The sequence below is a fragment of the Salmo salar genome, unplaced genomic scaffold (assembly GCF_965601325.2).
Source record: "Salmo salar unplaced genomic scaffold, fSalSal1 ptg000669l, whole genome shotgun sequence".
NCBI classification, from domain to species: domain Eukaryota; kingdom Metazoa; phylum Chordata; class Actinopteri; order Salmoniformes; family Salmonidae; genus Salmo; species Salmo salar.
In genome coordinates, this window is record NW_027675458.1 from 518321 (window position 1) to 534397 (window position 16077).

General features: G+C 38.5%; 1 protein-coding gene across 1 annotated transcript; it reads right to left on the bottom strand.

Annotated features, from left to right (window-relative positions):
• Positions 1 to 564: 564 nt before the first annotated feature.
• On the bottom strand, positions 565 to 16077 carry LOC145877064 (uncharacterized). The gene is made up of 2 exons (XM_082972363.1): positions 16049 to 16077; positions 565 to 4298 (listed from the first exon to the last, which is right to left on the bottom strand). The coding sequence occupies exons 1-2, from the start codon at positions 16075 to 16077 to the stop codon at positions 2960 to 2962; spliced, it is 1368 nt and encodes a 455-aa protein (XP_082828489.1). The 3' UTR covers positions 565 to 2959.

Consider the following 16077-nt stretch of genomic DNA (forward strand, 5'->3'; position numbering starts at 1 on the left):
GATGGTATCCACTATATATACTATACTGATGGTATCCACTATATATACTATACTGATGGTATCCACTATATATACTATACTGATGGTATCCACTATATACACTATACTGATGGTATCCACTATATATACACTATACTGATGGTATCCACTATATATACTATACTGATGGTATCCACTATATATACTATACTGATGGTATCCACTATATACACTATACTGATGGTATCCACTATATATACACTATACTGATGGTATCCACTATATATACTATACTGATGGTATCCACTATATATACTATACTGATGGTATCCACTCGGCTCGCTGCCTCTCAGATCAAAGGTGGGTCCATTTGCTCTGTTCCCGCAGTGTGGTCTCCCTGAGATCCCAAGTTAGAGGGATCCCTGGTGCACCATTGACCCAGGTCACCAGGAGCGGTCACCAAGTGAAGATTCACATCCCCAAATGTGGTTCATTTCTTTAATATCAAATGAGACAAACTTATCACACAAGTCAGAGTTATTCTGAAACTAAATCTTTATTCACTTATTAATAAGGGAGCAGGTCAATACAACACACAAATATAGGGTGAATCAATTGAGTGCTCTACGATAAATGATGGCTGGTCGACGAATCACCCCCAGATGATTCGTTGAGAGATGAATCACCCCCAGATGATTCGTTGAGAGATGAATCACCCCCAGATGATTCGTTGAGAGATGAATCACCCCCAGATGATTCGTTGAGAGATGAATCACTCCCAGATGATTCGTTGAGAGCCACGATACAAAAGTACAAAGGTCTTTTACAGCCAAGACACACCCCTTTTAACCTACATGACCAACAACAGATGTATAGAACGGGTCACAAGGTTAACATTTGTATGAAAGATACTTATAATTCTCAGCAGACAGTATCTGCTGTAAAAACAGTACTCTGTGTAGAGACCAGGGTCTGGCCCTGGGGTCATCTCTCCCTGGTACCATATAGAACAGAAACATTAACTCATGTTCTGGAATGCAGTCTCTAGGTTTTATCACCCAAAAGACATTGTAAATATCCTGTCAGTGTTTTCTCCCAGAGGCCCATCCTCAGTAGAACACACAGACACAATAGTTCTAAGAACCCTCTATTCTGTTGCATAAAACAACCATTTGATGCAATAAAAGTATTATAACATAATCTTGCAGTTTTGCTCTCAGTGTCCACAAAAGAAAAACCCACACCAAACTTAAAGACAGGAAGTGGAGCAACTAAAGGTGTTGACTCTCCACATGTATCAAGACAACTGGAGCACTGGGCCAGACACTCTTAAATAGAACCTGGACCAGCTCAGGTGAAACACCTTCCCACTAACGAGATGGACAAGCCAGCACAGGTGTAACACATACTGACTAACGAGGTGACACCAATCAGTGCGTCCTACGTGCTAACGAGCTAGACGTGCTAACGGAGCTAGACGGGCTAACGAGCTAGACGTGCTGACGAGCTAGACGTGCTGACGAGCTAGACGTGCTAACGAGCTAGACGGGCTAACGGGCTAGACGTGCTAACGAGCTAGACGTGCTGACGAGCTAGACGTGCTGACGGGCTAGACGTGCTAACGAGCTAGACGCGCTAACGAGCTAGACGCGCTAACGAGCTAAACGCGCTAACGAGCTAGACGTGCTAACGAGCTAGACGTGCTAACGAGCTAGACGTGCTAACGAGCTAGACGTGCTAAAGTCCAACCTCAAAACATAAATGGAAAAACCAAAGCCTGTAACACCTTAAGACAACAAATATATCCTATATTTTTGTTGGACAAGTTTGCTCACCACCAACAGAAAACAACTTCCATTTCACATTATAATCAACTACAATGCTTCACCTTCTACAATATAAAATTCTTCCTAAGAATCAGAACTCTAGAACTCAAACAAAACACATCTCCAATATGGAAAAAAGTCCAGTCAAAATAAATTGTTATCCATGGCAACGCACTGGCTAAACGCAAAACACAAATGTTTTTGACTGCCCACCCTTGAGACAATCAGCAACCAAGTCGTCCTTATCACAGACATGTCTGACTTCAAGAGGAAACATATTATTATTTATATTATATTTTGCTAGGTGGGATATCCCCAATGTCAAAACACAGTTTTAACGTGTCTAAATCAATAACCAACATGCAGAAACAGTTTGTGATAAATTGAAAACGTAAACATAACATGTGCTATATACATAAACATCTGCCACAATAATCATATTACTTTTTAAAAACAAGCACCTTATAAACTGCACAAGCACCAGAAACACTGTTGTTTTGACAAGTAGCAATAAATCACTGATATCAATTAGGGGGGAAATCAGGTTGTACATGCTGTTGAAATTAACACAACTAAAAAAAAACACATGGAAATGGAGACATATTTTACCTCACTGATTAGAGGACAACCTGCAGAAGACAGTCAGCCACATTTTGGAGTGATGCATTTAAATGTAGGGGTCCCTAAACAAAGGAATGATCATTTGTGTGACAGGAGGGAGTTGAAGTTGCACGTCCTGTTAAAACTAACAGCTCAAAAACCACACGGAATCTGGGAGTAATGTGTACATCCCTGGTTAGAGGACAATTTGTAGAAAACAGCTAGCTACATTTTGAAGTGTTGCATTTTGATTCAAGAGGGTCGCCAACGTGGTAAGTGGAACACAACTCTTCTTTTGTTAGTCACTTTTTGTTAAATCTCATAAATAGTAACTCTTCCATTTCAGAGCCTGGATTTTCCCCCTGAGGTTAATATCCATATCATGTTGAAATCAATAGAACAGGGGACAAACGTTTAGGGTTCTACATTGTGACATCATTAAAATACTCCTTCTACAATGTTTAAACATTCTACATTGTGACATTAATTCATTGATATCATGAAACAACTCCTTAATGTATTTTCTAATATTTGATCAGAGATCTTTTATCAGATTATCTATGGTCACAGCTAAGAGGTTTCTCTCCTCTGTGTATTCTCTGGTGCACTCTCAGATCTGTAGATTGAACAAAACTCTTCCCACATTGACCACAGCTATAAGGTTTTTCTCCTGTGTGTATTCTCTGGTGTAGAGTCAGACTGCTAGATTTAGTAAAACTCTTTCCACATTGAGTACAGCTATAAGGTTTCTCTCCTGTGTGTGTTCTCTGGTGCACTGTCAGATGTGTAGATTTAACAAAACTCTTCCCACATTGATCACAGCTATAAGGTTTATCATCTGTGTGTATTCTCTGGTGTTTAGTCAGACTGCTAGATGTAGTAAAACTCTTCCCACATTGATCACAGCTAAAAGGTTTCTCTCCTGTGTGTGTTCTCTGGTGCGTCTTCAAATTCTGTGAAGTTGAGAATCTTTTCCCACAATCTGAACAGTGGAATGATTTCTCTCCTGTGTGTACTCGCTGGTGTCGAGTCAGACTGCCAGATGCAGCAAAACTCTTTCCACATTGACAACAGCTATAAGATTTCTCTCCTGTATGTGTTCTCTGGTGTCGAGTCAGACTGCCAGATGCAGCAAAACTCTTTCCACATTGACAACAGCTATAAGATTTCTCTCCTGTGTGTGTTCTCTGGTGTCGAGTCAGATGTGCATATTTAACATAACTCTTCCCACATTGACCACAGCTATAAGATTTTTCTCCTGTGTGTATTCTCTGGTGTTTAGTCAGACTGCTAGATTTAGTAAAACTCTTTCCACATTGATCACAGCTATACAGTTTCTCTCCTGTGTGTATTCTCTGGTGTTTAGTCAGACTGCTAGATTTAGTAAAACTCTTCCCACATTGACCACAGCAATAAGTTTTCTCTCCTGTGTGTGTTCTCTGGTGTAATGTGAGCTGGCTAGATGTAACAAAACTCTTCCCACATTGACCACAGCTATAAGGTTTTTCTCCCGTGTGTATTCTCTGGTGTTGAGTCAGACTGCTAGAGTCAGTAAAACTCTTCCCACATTGATCACAGCCATAAGGTTTCTCCCCAGTGTGAATTCTTTGATGTATTTTAAGGCCTAGTGAAGAGTTTAATCTTTTCCCACAGTCAGAGCAGCAGTGAGATTTCTCTCCTGTGTGAACTCGCTGGTGTTTCTTGAGGAGTTCTGATCTGGAGAGACTCTTCTCTGCCTCATCAGCATCATGATGTTGCTGAGGATCCCCAGGATCCCAATAGTCCCGTCTCTCTCCTGTGAGAACAAAGTCAGACAGATGGTTAAAGGCCCACGACAGCAGAAATCCACTGTTTATTTGAGGTAAAAGGTGATGCCCAGAGCATACCCATGAACTTGTACAACAATTGACTTCTGTTAAATGATTTGACCATTAAGACAGTTAACTTAGCAACAATCACATTTTGTCTTGTTTTCACATTAGTAGTAACTAGAAATAAGTTATTAAAGTTGTTGAAATCCTAAGCAGTGCGCCAGATGACTTTTGGTTTCCAATATAGGCCCTGTGTTTGCTAAAATTGCAGCACGAGGGCAATGCGCACACAATTTGATTGCAGAAACACCTCCCTGCTAATGAGGAAACAGCTAGTTATGGATGTAGTATATCTGGTAATGAGGAAACCACTAGTTATGGATGTAGTATATCTGGTAATGAGGAAACCACTAGTTATGGATGTAGTATATCTGGTAATGAGGAAACCACTAGTTATGGATGTAGTATATCTGGTAATGAGGAAACCACTAGTTATGGATGTAGTATATCTGCTAATGAGGAAACCACTAGTTATGGATGTAGTATATCTGGTAATGAGGAAACCACTAGTTATGGATGTAGTATATCTGGTAATGAGGAAACCACTAGTTATGGATGTAGTATATCTGGTAATGAGGAAACCACTAGTTATGGATGTAGTATATCTGCTAATGAGGAAACCACTAGTTATGGATGTAGTATATCTGGTAATGAGGAAACCACTAGTTATGGATGTAGTATATCTGGTAATGAGGAAACCACTAGTTATGGATGTAGTATATCTGGTAATGAGGAAACCACTAGTTATGGATGTAGTATATCTGCTAATGAGGAAACCACTAGTTATGGATGTAGTATATCTGGTAATGAGGAAACCACTAGTTATGGATGTAGTATATCTGGTAATGAGGAAACCACTAGTTATGGATGTAGTATATCTGCTAATGAGGAAACCACTAGTTATGGATGTAGTATATCTGGTAATGAGGAATCCACTAGTTATGGATGTAGTATATCTGGTAATGAGGAAACCACTATTTATTGATGTAGTATATCTGCTAATGAGGAAACCACTAGTTATGGATGTAGTATATCTGGTAATGAGGAAACCACTAGTTATGGATGTAGTATATCTGCTAATGAGGAAACCACTAGTTATGGATGTAGTATATCTGGTAATGAGGAAACCACTAGTTATGGATGTAGTATATCTGCTAATGAGGAAACCACTAGTTATGGATGTAGTATATCTGGTAATGAGGAAACCACTAGTTATGGATGTAGTATATCTGGTAATGAGGAAACCACTAGTTATGGATGTAGTATATCTGGTAATGAGGAAACCACTAGTTATGGATGTAGTATATCTGCTAATGAGGAAACCACTAGTTATGGATGTAGTATATCTGGTAATGAGGAAACCACTAGTTATGGATGTAGTATATCTGGTAATGAGGAAACCACTAGTTATGGATGTAGTATATCTGGTAATGAGGAAACCACTAGTTATGGATGTAGTATATCTGGTAATGAGGAAACCACTAGTTATGGATGTAGTATATCTGGTAATGAGGAAACCACTAGTTATGGATGTAGTATATCTGGTAATGAGGAAACCACTAGTTATGGATGTAGTATATCTGCTAATGAGGAAACCACTAGTTATGGATGTAGTATATCTGGTAATGAGGAATCCACTAGTTATGGATGTAGTATATCTGGTAATGAGGAAACCACTAGTTATGGATGTAGTATATCTGCTAATGAGGAAACCACTAGTTATGGATGTAGTATATCTGGTAATGAGGAAACCACTAGTTATGGATGTAGTATATCTGGTAATGAGGAAACCACTAGTTATGGATGTAGTATATCTGCTAATGAGGAAACCACTAGTTATGGATGTAGTATATCTGCTAATGAGGAAACCACTAGTTATGGATGTAGTATATCTGCTAATGAGGAAACCACTAGTTATGGATGTAGTATATCTGGTAATGAGGAAACCACTAGTTATAGATGTAGTATATCTGGTAATGAGGAAACCACTAGTTATGGATGTAGTATATCTGGTAATGAGGAAACCACTAGTTATGGATGTAGTATATCTGGTAATGAGGAAACCACTAGTTATGGATGTAGTATATCTGGTAATGAGGAAACCACTAGTTATGGATGTAGTATATCTGCTAATGAGGAAACCACTAGTTATGGATGTAGTATATCTGGTAATGAGGAAACCACTAGTTATGGATGTAGTATATCTGGTAATGTGGAAACCACTAGTTATGGATGTAGTATATCTGCTAATGAGGAAACCACTAGTTATGGATGTAGTATATCTGGTAATGAGGAAACCACTAGTTATGGATGTAGTATATCTGGTAATGAGGAAACCACTAGTTATGGATGTAGTATATCTGGTAATGAGGAAACCACTAGTTATGGATGTAGTATATCTGGTAATGAGGAAACCACTAGTTATGGATGTAGTATATCTGGTAATGAGGAAACCACTAGTTATGGATGTAGTATATCTGCTAATGAGGAAACCACTAGTTATGGATGTAGTATATCTGGTAATGAGGAAACCACTAGTTATGGATGTAGTATATCTGGTAATGAGGAAACCACTAGTTATGGATGTAGTATATCTGCTAATGAGGAAACCACTAGTTAATGATGTAGTATATCTGGTAATGAGGAAACCACTAGTTATGGATGTAGTATATATGCCTGGAGCAAAAAATAGTGAGCAAAGATTTTAGTTTTCACAATGTATTCTGAATATTACAGCACAAGATCAGGAGTGCTACTCAAGGAAACTCACATTAAGCTCTGTGTCTATTCACTAATTCACCACCGTGGGGGAAAACTCAGGGGAGTTCTCATAGGCTGACAGCAAATAAAGCCTCCGTTTCCAGGTTGATTATGATTATTATTATTATCATTTGACACTACTTTGGATTATAATTGTAAGGCTCGTTTGAATGTCCTGATTTAATATAATGTTTGTGTTATTGTCGAAAATGTACTACTTTATATTTAAAAACGACTTCAACCAGTAAAATGATCATTGGCCAGTTTACCATCAGCCTGACATCAGCCTGACAATGAGATTTTGTCCACTAAGTGTATGCCAAAATGGTCTATAATCTCACCTAACAATAACATAGACCTACTGTAGGACCCATAACTTCACCTAACAATAACATAGACCTAGGACTATAAATCATTTAATATTTCAGGTGAAACATGGAAACTAAAATGTTTTTGTCGTGACATTTCATAACCTGATCACCAGATAATTTTGTGAATAATCCCACTAGGCTACTCTGTAATGTGTTGTCATTCTAAATGTCCTGAACAATAGCCTATCCATCAAGGAACAGTTCTCTACACATTATGAGCTAAGTATCTCTGTGTCCAAACAGACTAACAAGACCCTACTGTAAATCAAGCAGACAATAACACTTTATAAACATACATTTGTTTGGGATGTTGGATCCAACGTGGAGCATGGCATAACTGTCTTTACCAGAGTAATGAATGAAGAAGCACTTTGGTTGTTGTTGCATGTCGTGATGTTTGTCATGTGACTGTCATTCAGAAAATGATTTCCTGGATCAGCTGATGATAGTTGAACATGTGACTGTAACTAAACAGCTACAGTATTAAGTATTATGTGTAATTATTGAAGAACGACGTTAATGACAGTATCTATTTGGGTGTTGTCAATAAAGTTAAGGTGACTCTCGGTTAGAACCATTGGATTTAGCAAACTCTGAAATTATTTAGGATTTCTGTGCCCATAAAAACTGTTTTCCCAGCGTAACATAAGGAGACACTAAATGTTACGTAGTTAGAGAGCATTTCAGAGATCTGAATACAGAAAACCGTCCTAACAGGACAATAACCTAAACCACAAGGCCAAATCTACACTGGAGGAGCTTACCAAGATGACATTGAATGTTCCTGAGTGGCCTAGTTACAGTTTGGACTTAAATCATCTTGAAAGTCTATGGCAAGACTTGAAAATGGCTTTCTAGCAATGATCAACAACCAACTTGACAGAACAGGAAGGATTTTAAAAAGAATAATGAATATTCACATGAAGATCAGCCTCCTATTGGATGACATGACGACTTCCCATCAAGCCAACTCCTTGAAGGCCTTACTATGACATCACTCACTCCTTCTAGTTTGCAGTTGTTAAAAAAACACTATTTTGCTCAAAACATTTATTTGTTTCCCTTTAGTGTGTTTATAATTTACTGTATTTATATATCACTTTTCAACAGGAAAGGACGTCATGAACAATTCATACAGTACAAAAACATATTCAAGTGTAGAATGCCCTTTTAAAAATCACACATTAGTTCAACAACTGCAGAGTTTGTGTCCCTGTTTTATTAGATAGTACTCACTGTATTTACTGGTGTTAATCAGATCAATGCCCCTGTTTTATTAGATAGTACTCACTGTATTTACTGGTGTTAATCAGATCAATGTCCCTGTTTTATTAGATAGTACTCACTGTATTTACTGGTGTTAATCAGATCAATGCCCCTGTTTTATAAGATAGTACTCACTGTATTTACTGGTGTTAATCAGATCAATGTCCCTGTTTTATTAGATAGTACTCACTGTATTTACTGGTGTTAATCAGATCAATGTCCCTGTTTTATTAGATAGTACTCACTGTATTTACTGGTGTTAATCAGATCAATGCCCCTGTTTTATTAGATAGTACTCACTGTATTTACTGGTGTTAATCAGATCAATGTCCCTGTTTTATTAGATAGTACTCACTGTATTTACTGGTGTTAACCAGATCAATGCCCCTGTTTTATTAGATAGTACTCACTGTATTTACTGGTGTTAATTAGATCAATGCCCCTGTTTTATTAGATAGTACTCACTGTATTTACTGGTGTTAATCAGATCAATGTCCCTGTTTTATAAGATGGTACTCACTGTATTTACTGGTGTTAATCAGATCAATGTCCCTGTTTTATTAGATAGTACTCACTGTATTTACTGGTGTTAAATCAGATCAATGTCCCTGTTTTATTAGATAGTACTCACTGTATTTACTGGTGTTAATCAGATCAATGTCCCTGTTTTATTAGATAGTACTCACTGTATTTACTGTTGTTAATCAGATCAATATCCCTGTTTTATTAGATAGTACTCACTGTATTTACTGGTGTTAATCAGATCAATGTCCCTGTTTTATTAGATAGTACTCACTGTATTTACTGGTGTTAATCAGTTCTCCAGTCTTCTCTTCTTCGTCCTCCTCTAATGTGACAGTAATCTCCCCCTCTTCATCCTTCATTCCAAAAACGTCTTCATTTTCTTTCACTTCCTCCTCTTCTTTCACAATAACATCCTCCTCCTCTTTCACTCTGAAGGCGTCTTCCTCTTCTTTCTCTGTAACGTCTTTCTCTTCTTCTTTCACGGTAACACCCTCACCCTCTACTTCTTGTTGTATTGTGACATCCTCCTCTTCCTTCTCCTCTTTCACGACAACGTTCAGCCCCAGAGCTTCTTTCTCCGTCCAACAGACCTCCTCTTTAGCAGGAGGAGAGTAGCTTAGTGAGCGCAAGTCGGGGATGTTAGCTAGCTAGGCTAGTGCTAACTTAACCAGCCAGATAGTTGACTTACAACGTAAATATTAAATTAAATGGGGTAGCTAGTTGTTTACACATAAGTATGTTTAAATCACAGTTACAATTAAACCAGGAAAGTGTCTAAAGAACTTGAATGTTCCGACTTTGTCGGCTAGCGAGCTACCGAGGTGGCTGCAGTTGTTGAAGAAGCGTTCCGTCCACTAGATTTTACGTCACACTAGAAACATCGCCTGAAAGACACATATCGCCATCTGCTGTCTGGAGGGAGGAAACGCAGTTGAGGAGGGAAAACTATTTTTATTCTTCATTGAATTATAATATTATAAAGCAGTTTAGGGAAACGTTTTTTTCTCTCCATTAAATATTAATATTATATCAACACGTATAAAGAGCAACAAGTGCTGTTTGATTAATTCAGTTTTTTATGAGAATTTAAAACAAACTCTACATCTACTCCACATCTGTATTTCTGACTCAGTCAAAAAACAAGATATCAAAATAAGCACCTAGTTATTAATACCCTTGATAAAGATGAGCAAAAATGTATAAAATAAATACACCACTACCAGGATATTTTAGCCCAAAACCTGGTTACCTCTCTGCTAGGAGGCTGAAACTTGGCCATAAGTGGATCTTCCAGCAAAACAAAGAAACTGTAAATTGGGCACAAAATCAAAAATGTTCTATGGCCAACTCAGTCTTCGGACTTGAACTCCATTGAAAACCTATGGTTTGAATTGAACAGGGCAGTCCATAAGACAGACTAAATAAATCAAGGACCTGGAGAGATTCTGTATGGAGGAATGGTCTAAGATCCCACCCAATGTGTACTCTAATCTCATAAAACATTTCAGTGTCATTATCCTCCCAAGGGGAGGGTGCTGGAGTATTGAAAACATGGGTAGCAATAATTCAGACCCCTACCTTTTGAGAATTACATGTTAAACTAAATCTCTTTCTCTGAGCAATTGTATTAGTATAAAATAATATAATTTCCCTTTTTTTTGGTGTAACAATACATCATGTAGATGTATATAATGAACAGACTAGGTCTATACTGCTCCTACATGGTGTAACAATACATCATGTAGATGTATATAATTAACAGACTAGGTCTATACTGCTCCTACATGGTGTAACAATACATCATGTAGATGTACAGTGGGGGGGAAAAGTATTTGATCCCCTGCTGATTTTGTACATTTGCCCACTTACAAAGAAATAATCAGTCTATAATTTTAATAGTAGGTTTATTTGAGCAGTGAGAGACAGAATAACAAAAAAAAAAATCCAGAAAAATGCATGTCAAAAATGTTATAAATTGATTTGCATTTTAGTGAGGGAAATAAGTATTTGACCCCCTCTCAATCAGAAAGATTTCTGGCTCCCAGGTGTCTTTTATACAGGTAACGAGCTGAGATTAGGAGCACACTCTTAAAGGGAGTGCTTCTAACTGTAAAGGGATAATTCCAGTACAGTACATGTGTAAAGGGTGTAGAGGGATAATCCCAGTGCAGTACATGTGTAAAAGGATAATTCCAGTGCAGTACATGTGTAAAGGGATAATTCCAGTGCAGTACATGTGTAAAGGGTGTAGAGGGATAATCCCAGTACAGTACATGTGTAGAGGGTGTAGAGGGATAATCCCAGTGCAGTACATGTGTAAAGGGTGTTGAGGGATAATTCCAGTGCAGTACATGTGTAAAGGGTGTAGAGGGATAATCCCAGTGCAGTACATGTGTAAAGGGTGTAGAGGGATAATCCCAGTGCAGTACATGTGTAAAGGGTGTAGAGGGATAATCCCAGTGCAGTACATGTGTAAAAGGATAATTCCAGTACAGTACATGTGTAAAAAGATAATTCCAGTACAGTACATGTGTAAAGGGTGTTGAGGGATAATTCCAGTGCAGTACATGTGTAAAGGGTGTAGAGGGATAATCCCAGTGCAGTACATGTGTAAAGGGTGTAGAGGGATAATCCCAGTGCAGTACATGTGTAAAGGGTGTAGAGGGATAATCCCAGTGCAGTACATGTGTAAAGGGTGTTGAGGGATATTTCCAGTACAGTACATGTGTAAAGGGTGTAGAGGGATAATTCCAGTGCAGTACATGTGTAGAGGGATAATCCCAGTGCAGTACATGTGTAAAGGGTGTTGAGGGATAATTCCAGTGCAGTACATGTGTAAAGGGTGTTGAGGGATAATCCCAGTGCAGTACATGTGTAAAGGGTGTAAAGGGATAATTCCAGTGCAGTACATGTGTAATGGGTGTAGAGGGATAATCCCAGTACAGTACATGTGTAAAGGGTGTAAAGGGATAATTCCAGTGCAGTACATGTGTAAAGGGTGTTGAGGGATAATTCCAGTGCAGTACATGTGTAAAGGGTGTTGAGGGATAATCCCAGTGCAGTACATGTGTAAAGGGTGTTGAGGGATAATCCCAGTGCAGTACATGTGTAAAGGGTGTAAAGGGATAATTCCAGTGCAGTACATGTGTAAATGGTGTAGAGGGATAATCCCAGTGCAGTACATGTGTAAAGGGTGTTGAGGGATAATCCCAGTGCAGTACATGTGTAAAGGGTGTAGAGGGATTATTCCAGTACAGTACATGTGTAAAGGGTGTAAAGGGATAATCCCAGTGCACTGGTTATTGACTGCAGATTTAAAATGCTGAAAACAGGTCCCTAGTGGAATGACAACAACATGGCTGCTTGTTAAAGAAGAGATGGAGAAAGAGACAGAGATAACCATATACATTGCACATGGACCGTAAGAAATCCTGAATGTATTGAAATGCCTGGGCTCGCAGGGGATGTGTTAATTCATAACCCATCATGTATACCTGTTAATTCATAACCCATCATTTATAACCCATCATTTATACCTGTTAATTCATAACCCATCATTTATACCTGTTAATTCATAACCCATCATTTATACCTGTTAGTTCATAACCCATCATTTATACCTGTTAATTCATAACCCATCATTTATACCTGTTAATTCATAACCCATCATTTATACCTGTTAGTTCATAACCCATCATTTATACCTGTTAATTCATAACCCATCATTTATACCTGTTAGTTCATAATCCATCATTTATACCTGTTAATTCAGGGGCGGTTCAGGCAGGCTGGCACGCTCCCTGACCTAACTTGGCAGGAACTAATGGGGATCCATAATAAACCCCAGGAAGAGTAGCTGCTGCCTTGACAGGAACTAATGGGGATCCATAATCAATACAAATACTTGTATCAATATATTTGTGTCTCTTTACTCTTGGATTCTAAAATGCTAATTAGCATCAAAGTAGACGACATGCAAGACTACAAATCCCTGCAAGCTCCTGCATGTCATCTCTAGCCAACACCTTTCACAGAACAGTTCACTGAATTGTCCATTGAAATACATTTTGACACTTTAATCATTGCAACATAAAGGCCTGATTGGTGGAGTGCTGCAGAGATGGTTGTCCTTCTGGAAGGTTCTCTCGTCTCCACAGAGGAAATCCGGAGCTCTGTCAGAGTGAACATCGGGTTCTTGTTCACCTCCCTGACCAAGGCCCTTCTCCCACGATTTCTCAGTTTGTCCAGGCGGCCAGCTCTAGGAAGAGTCTTGGTGGTTCCAAACTTCTTCCATTTAAGAATGATGGAGGCCACTGTGTTCTTGGGGACCTTCAATGCTGCAGACATTTTTTGGTACCTTTCCCCAGATCTGTGCCTCGACACAATCCTGTCTCAGAGCTCTATGGACAATTCCTTTGACCACATGGCTCGGTTTTTGTTCTGACATGCACTGTAAACTGTGGGACCTTATATAGACAGGTGTGTGCCTTTCCAAATCATGTCTAATCAATTTAATTTACCACAAGTGGACTCCAATCAAGTTGTAGAAACATTTCAAGGAAGATCAATTGAATCAGGATGCATCTGAGCTCAATTTCGAGTCTCATAGCAAAGGGTCTGAATACTTAAGTAAATACATTTGGAAAAATGTTTTTAAAAAATGATTTTGTTTTCTCATTATGGGTTATTGTGATGTCATTATGGGGTATTGATTATTCAATTATAAAATTATTCAACTTTAGAATAAGGCTGTAATGTAACTAAATGTTTAAAAAGTGAAGGGGTCTGAATACTTAATGAATGCAGTTTTGTACACAGTCATGTGATACGTGGTATAGAAGAGTCCAATCATAGGAGAGTACATGGGAGGCACTATACTGTGTGTCTGCAGGTGTCTATCTGGTCAAAACCACTGATACAGGAGCCCCTCCACCCTCTGGTGGGATGGATCATATCTACAGAGAAACCTAGATTCAAATACTTAGATGTGTGTGTATTGGGTCTATGTTGTGAAATTGTTAGATATTACTTGTTAGATATTACTGCACCGTCTGAGATAGAAACACAAGCATTTCACTACACCCACAATAACATCTGCTAAACACGTGTATGTGACCAATAAAATGTGATTTTGATTTGAAATAAACGTCCTATTTATCAAAGATGCTTTTGGCTGGAGTCAAAATGACTCCAAAGGATTTGAATTTGTTAAAAGTCCATATTGATACAGAAACACTAAACCATGATTTAGATTTATTAAGAACAAGTTGATTGACAAAGTCATGAAAATTTGGAAGAATTGAATAAAATACATTTTGGCTATGATAAAAGATATGCCTCTGGGGTCAAAATGATCCATGTCAGAAGTATGGTTCAATGCAAATATGTAGTGGGTGTAAAGTTTGTTTTAAATTCTCACTCATTAAAAACGAATCAATTAACACATGCTTCTCTTTGAACGACTTAATATAATATTAAACTTTCCTGAAATAAATGAAAAATAAACGTTTGGTTCCTCAACTGCGTTGCCCAGTCCAGTCAGCAGATGGCGATGTGCGTCTTTTAGGTTCAGGCGATGCTGCCAGTGTGACGTAGAATCTAGTGGACGGGACGCTCCTTCAACAACAACAGCTAGTCAGACACCTCGGTAGCTTTCTAGCAAACATAGCTACAACATTCACGCTCTTTACACTGTTTTGGTGTATATTAGTCGCTGTGTGTTAAACACACTTATGTCGTATGTACGTGTTGGCCCATTTAATTCTATATTTACGTTGTTTGTCAGCTAGCTGGTTTGCTAAGTTATCTTAGAACTAGGCTAGTCGCTAATGCTAACTAGCTAACATCTCCGACCATGAGTTTACTAAGCTACTCTCCTCCTGCTAAAGAAGAGGAGGTCTGCTGGACGGAGAAAGAAGCTCTAGTGAAAGAAGGGGAGGATGTTTCAATGCAAAAACAAGTGGAGGGTGAGGCTGTTACAGTGAAAGATGAAGAGAAAGACGTTTCAGTGAAAGAAGAGGAAGACTCGTTCAGAGTGAAAGAGGAGGAGGATGTTACAGTAAAAGAAGAGGAGGATGAGAAAGAGGAGGATGTCGTTTTTGGAGTGAAAGAGGAGGAGGAGGAGATCACTGTCACATTGGAGGAAGAAGAAGAGGAGGAAACTGGACATCTGGGCCCGGTTTCCCAAACGCATCTTAAGGCGTCCAATGGTTCTAACGGTGAACTTAGCCATAAGATGGTTTTGAGAAACCGTTCCCTGATTAACACTAGTAAGTACTGTCTTAAAAACAGAGGCACAAACTCTGCAGTTGTTGAACTGATGTGTGGTGTTAAAGGGGAAATATGCAATAGCTACATCCATATTTAGACTTTTTACATTATTTATTTATAGCCATTGATTCTTGAAGAATATAACACACGTCTCATGAGCTTAGTTCAACTGTTGTACCCCATCAGAACCCCAAATAAGCTTTTTTTACTCCAATGTTTAGAAACAATGTAAACCAACACTGTATAGCCTCAACATGGTTAAAACTATAATGTTGATATCATGGATGGTCAGTCCTTGCATCCGCAGGTCTGTCTATGAATTTGAGATTAGTTACATTTCTCCAGCCCCATCATCATCTTATAACCAAACTAGTGGTGGAATGACAGCTTTGTTATTGTTTCAACTGCAGATTGGTTGATAGATGTGTGGCTATTTTATAGGGATAACCTAGGATTTAAATAGCAAAAAATTATCCGCCCTGAGACTTGGTTTGGTAAACAGCTGAGGGATGGGGGAAGGAGAAGTGTAACCACTCTCAAATTCATAGAGGAAGCTATTGTATCAACCTTAATCCAAAACCTAGCGACCTCTTCAAGAAGTTCAGACAT

Excerpts from the sequence above, each read along its gene's own strand:
- LOC145877064 (XM_082972363.1), bottom strand. The coding sequence starts at position 16,077 with ATGTCTGAACTTCTTGAAGAGGTCGCTAG. Across the intron at positions 4,299-16,048 it reads CTTCTTGAAGAGGTCGCTAG|TTCATGGGTATGCTCTGGGC; the intron begins GTTTTGGATTAA and ends TTGTTGTACAAG.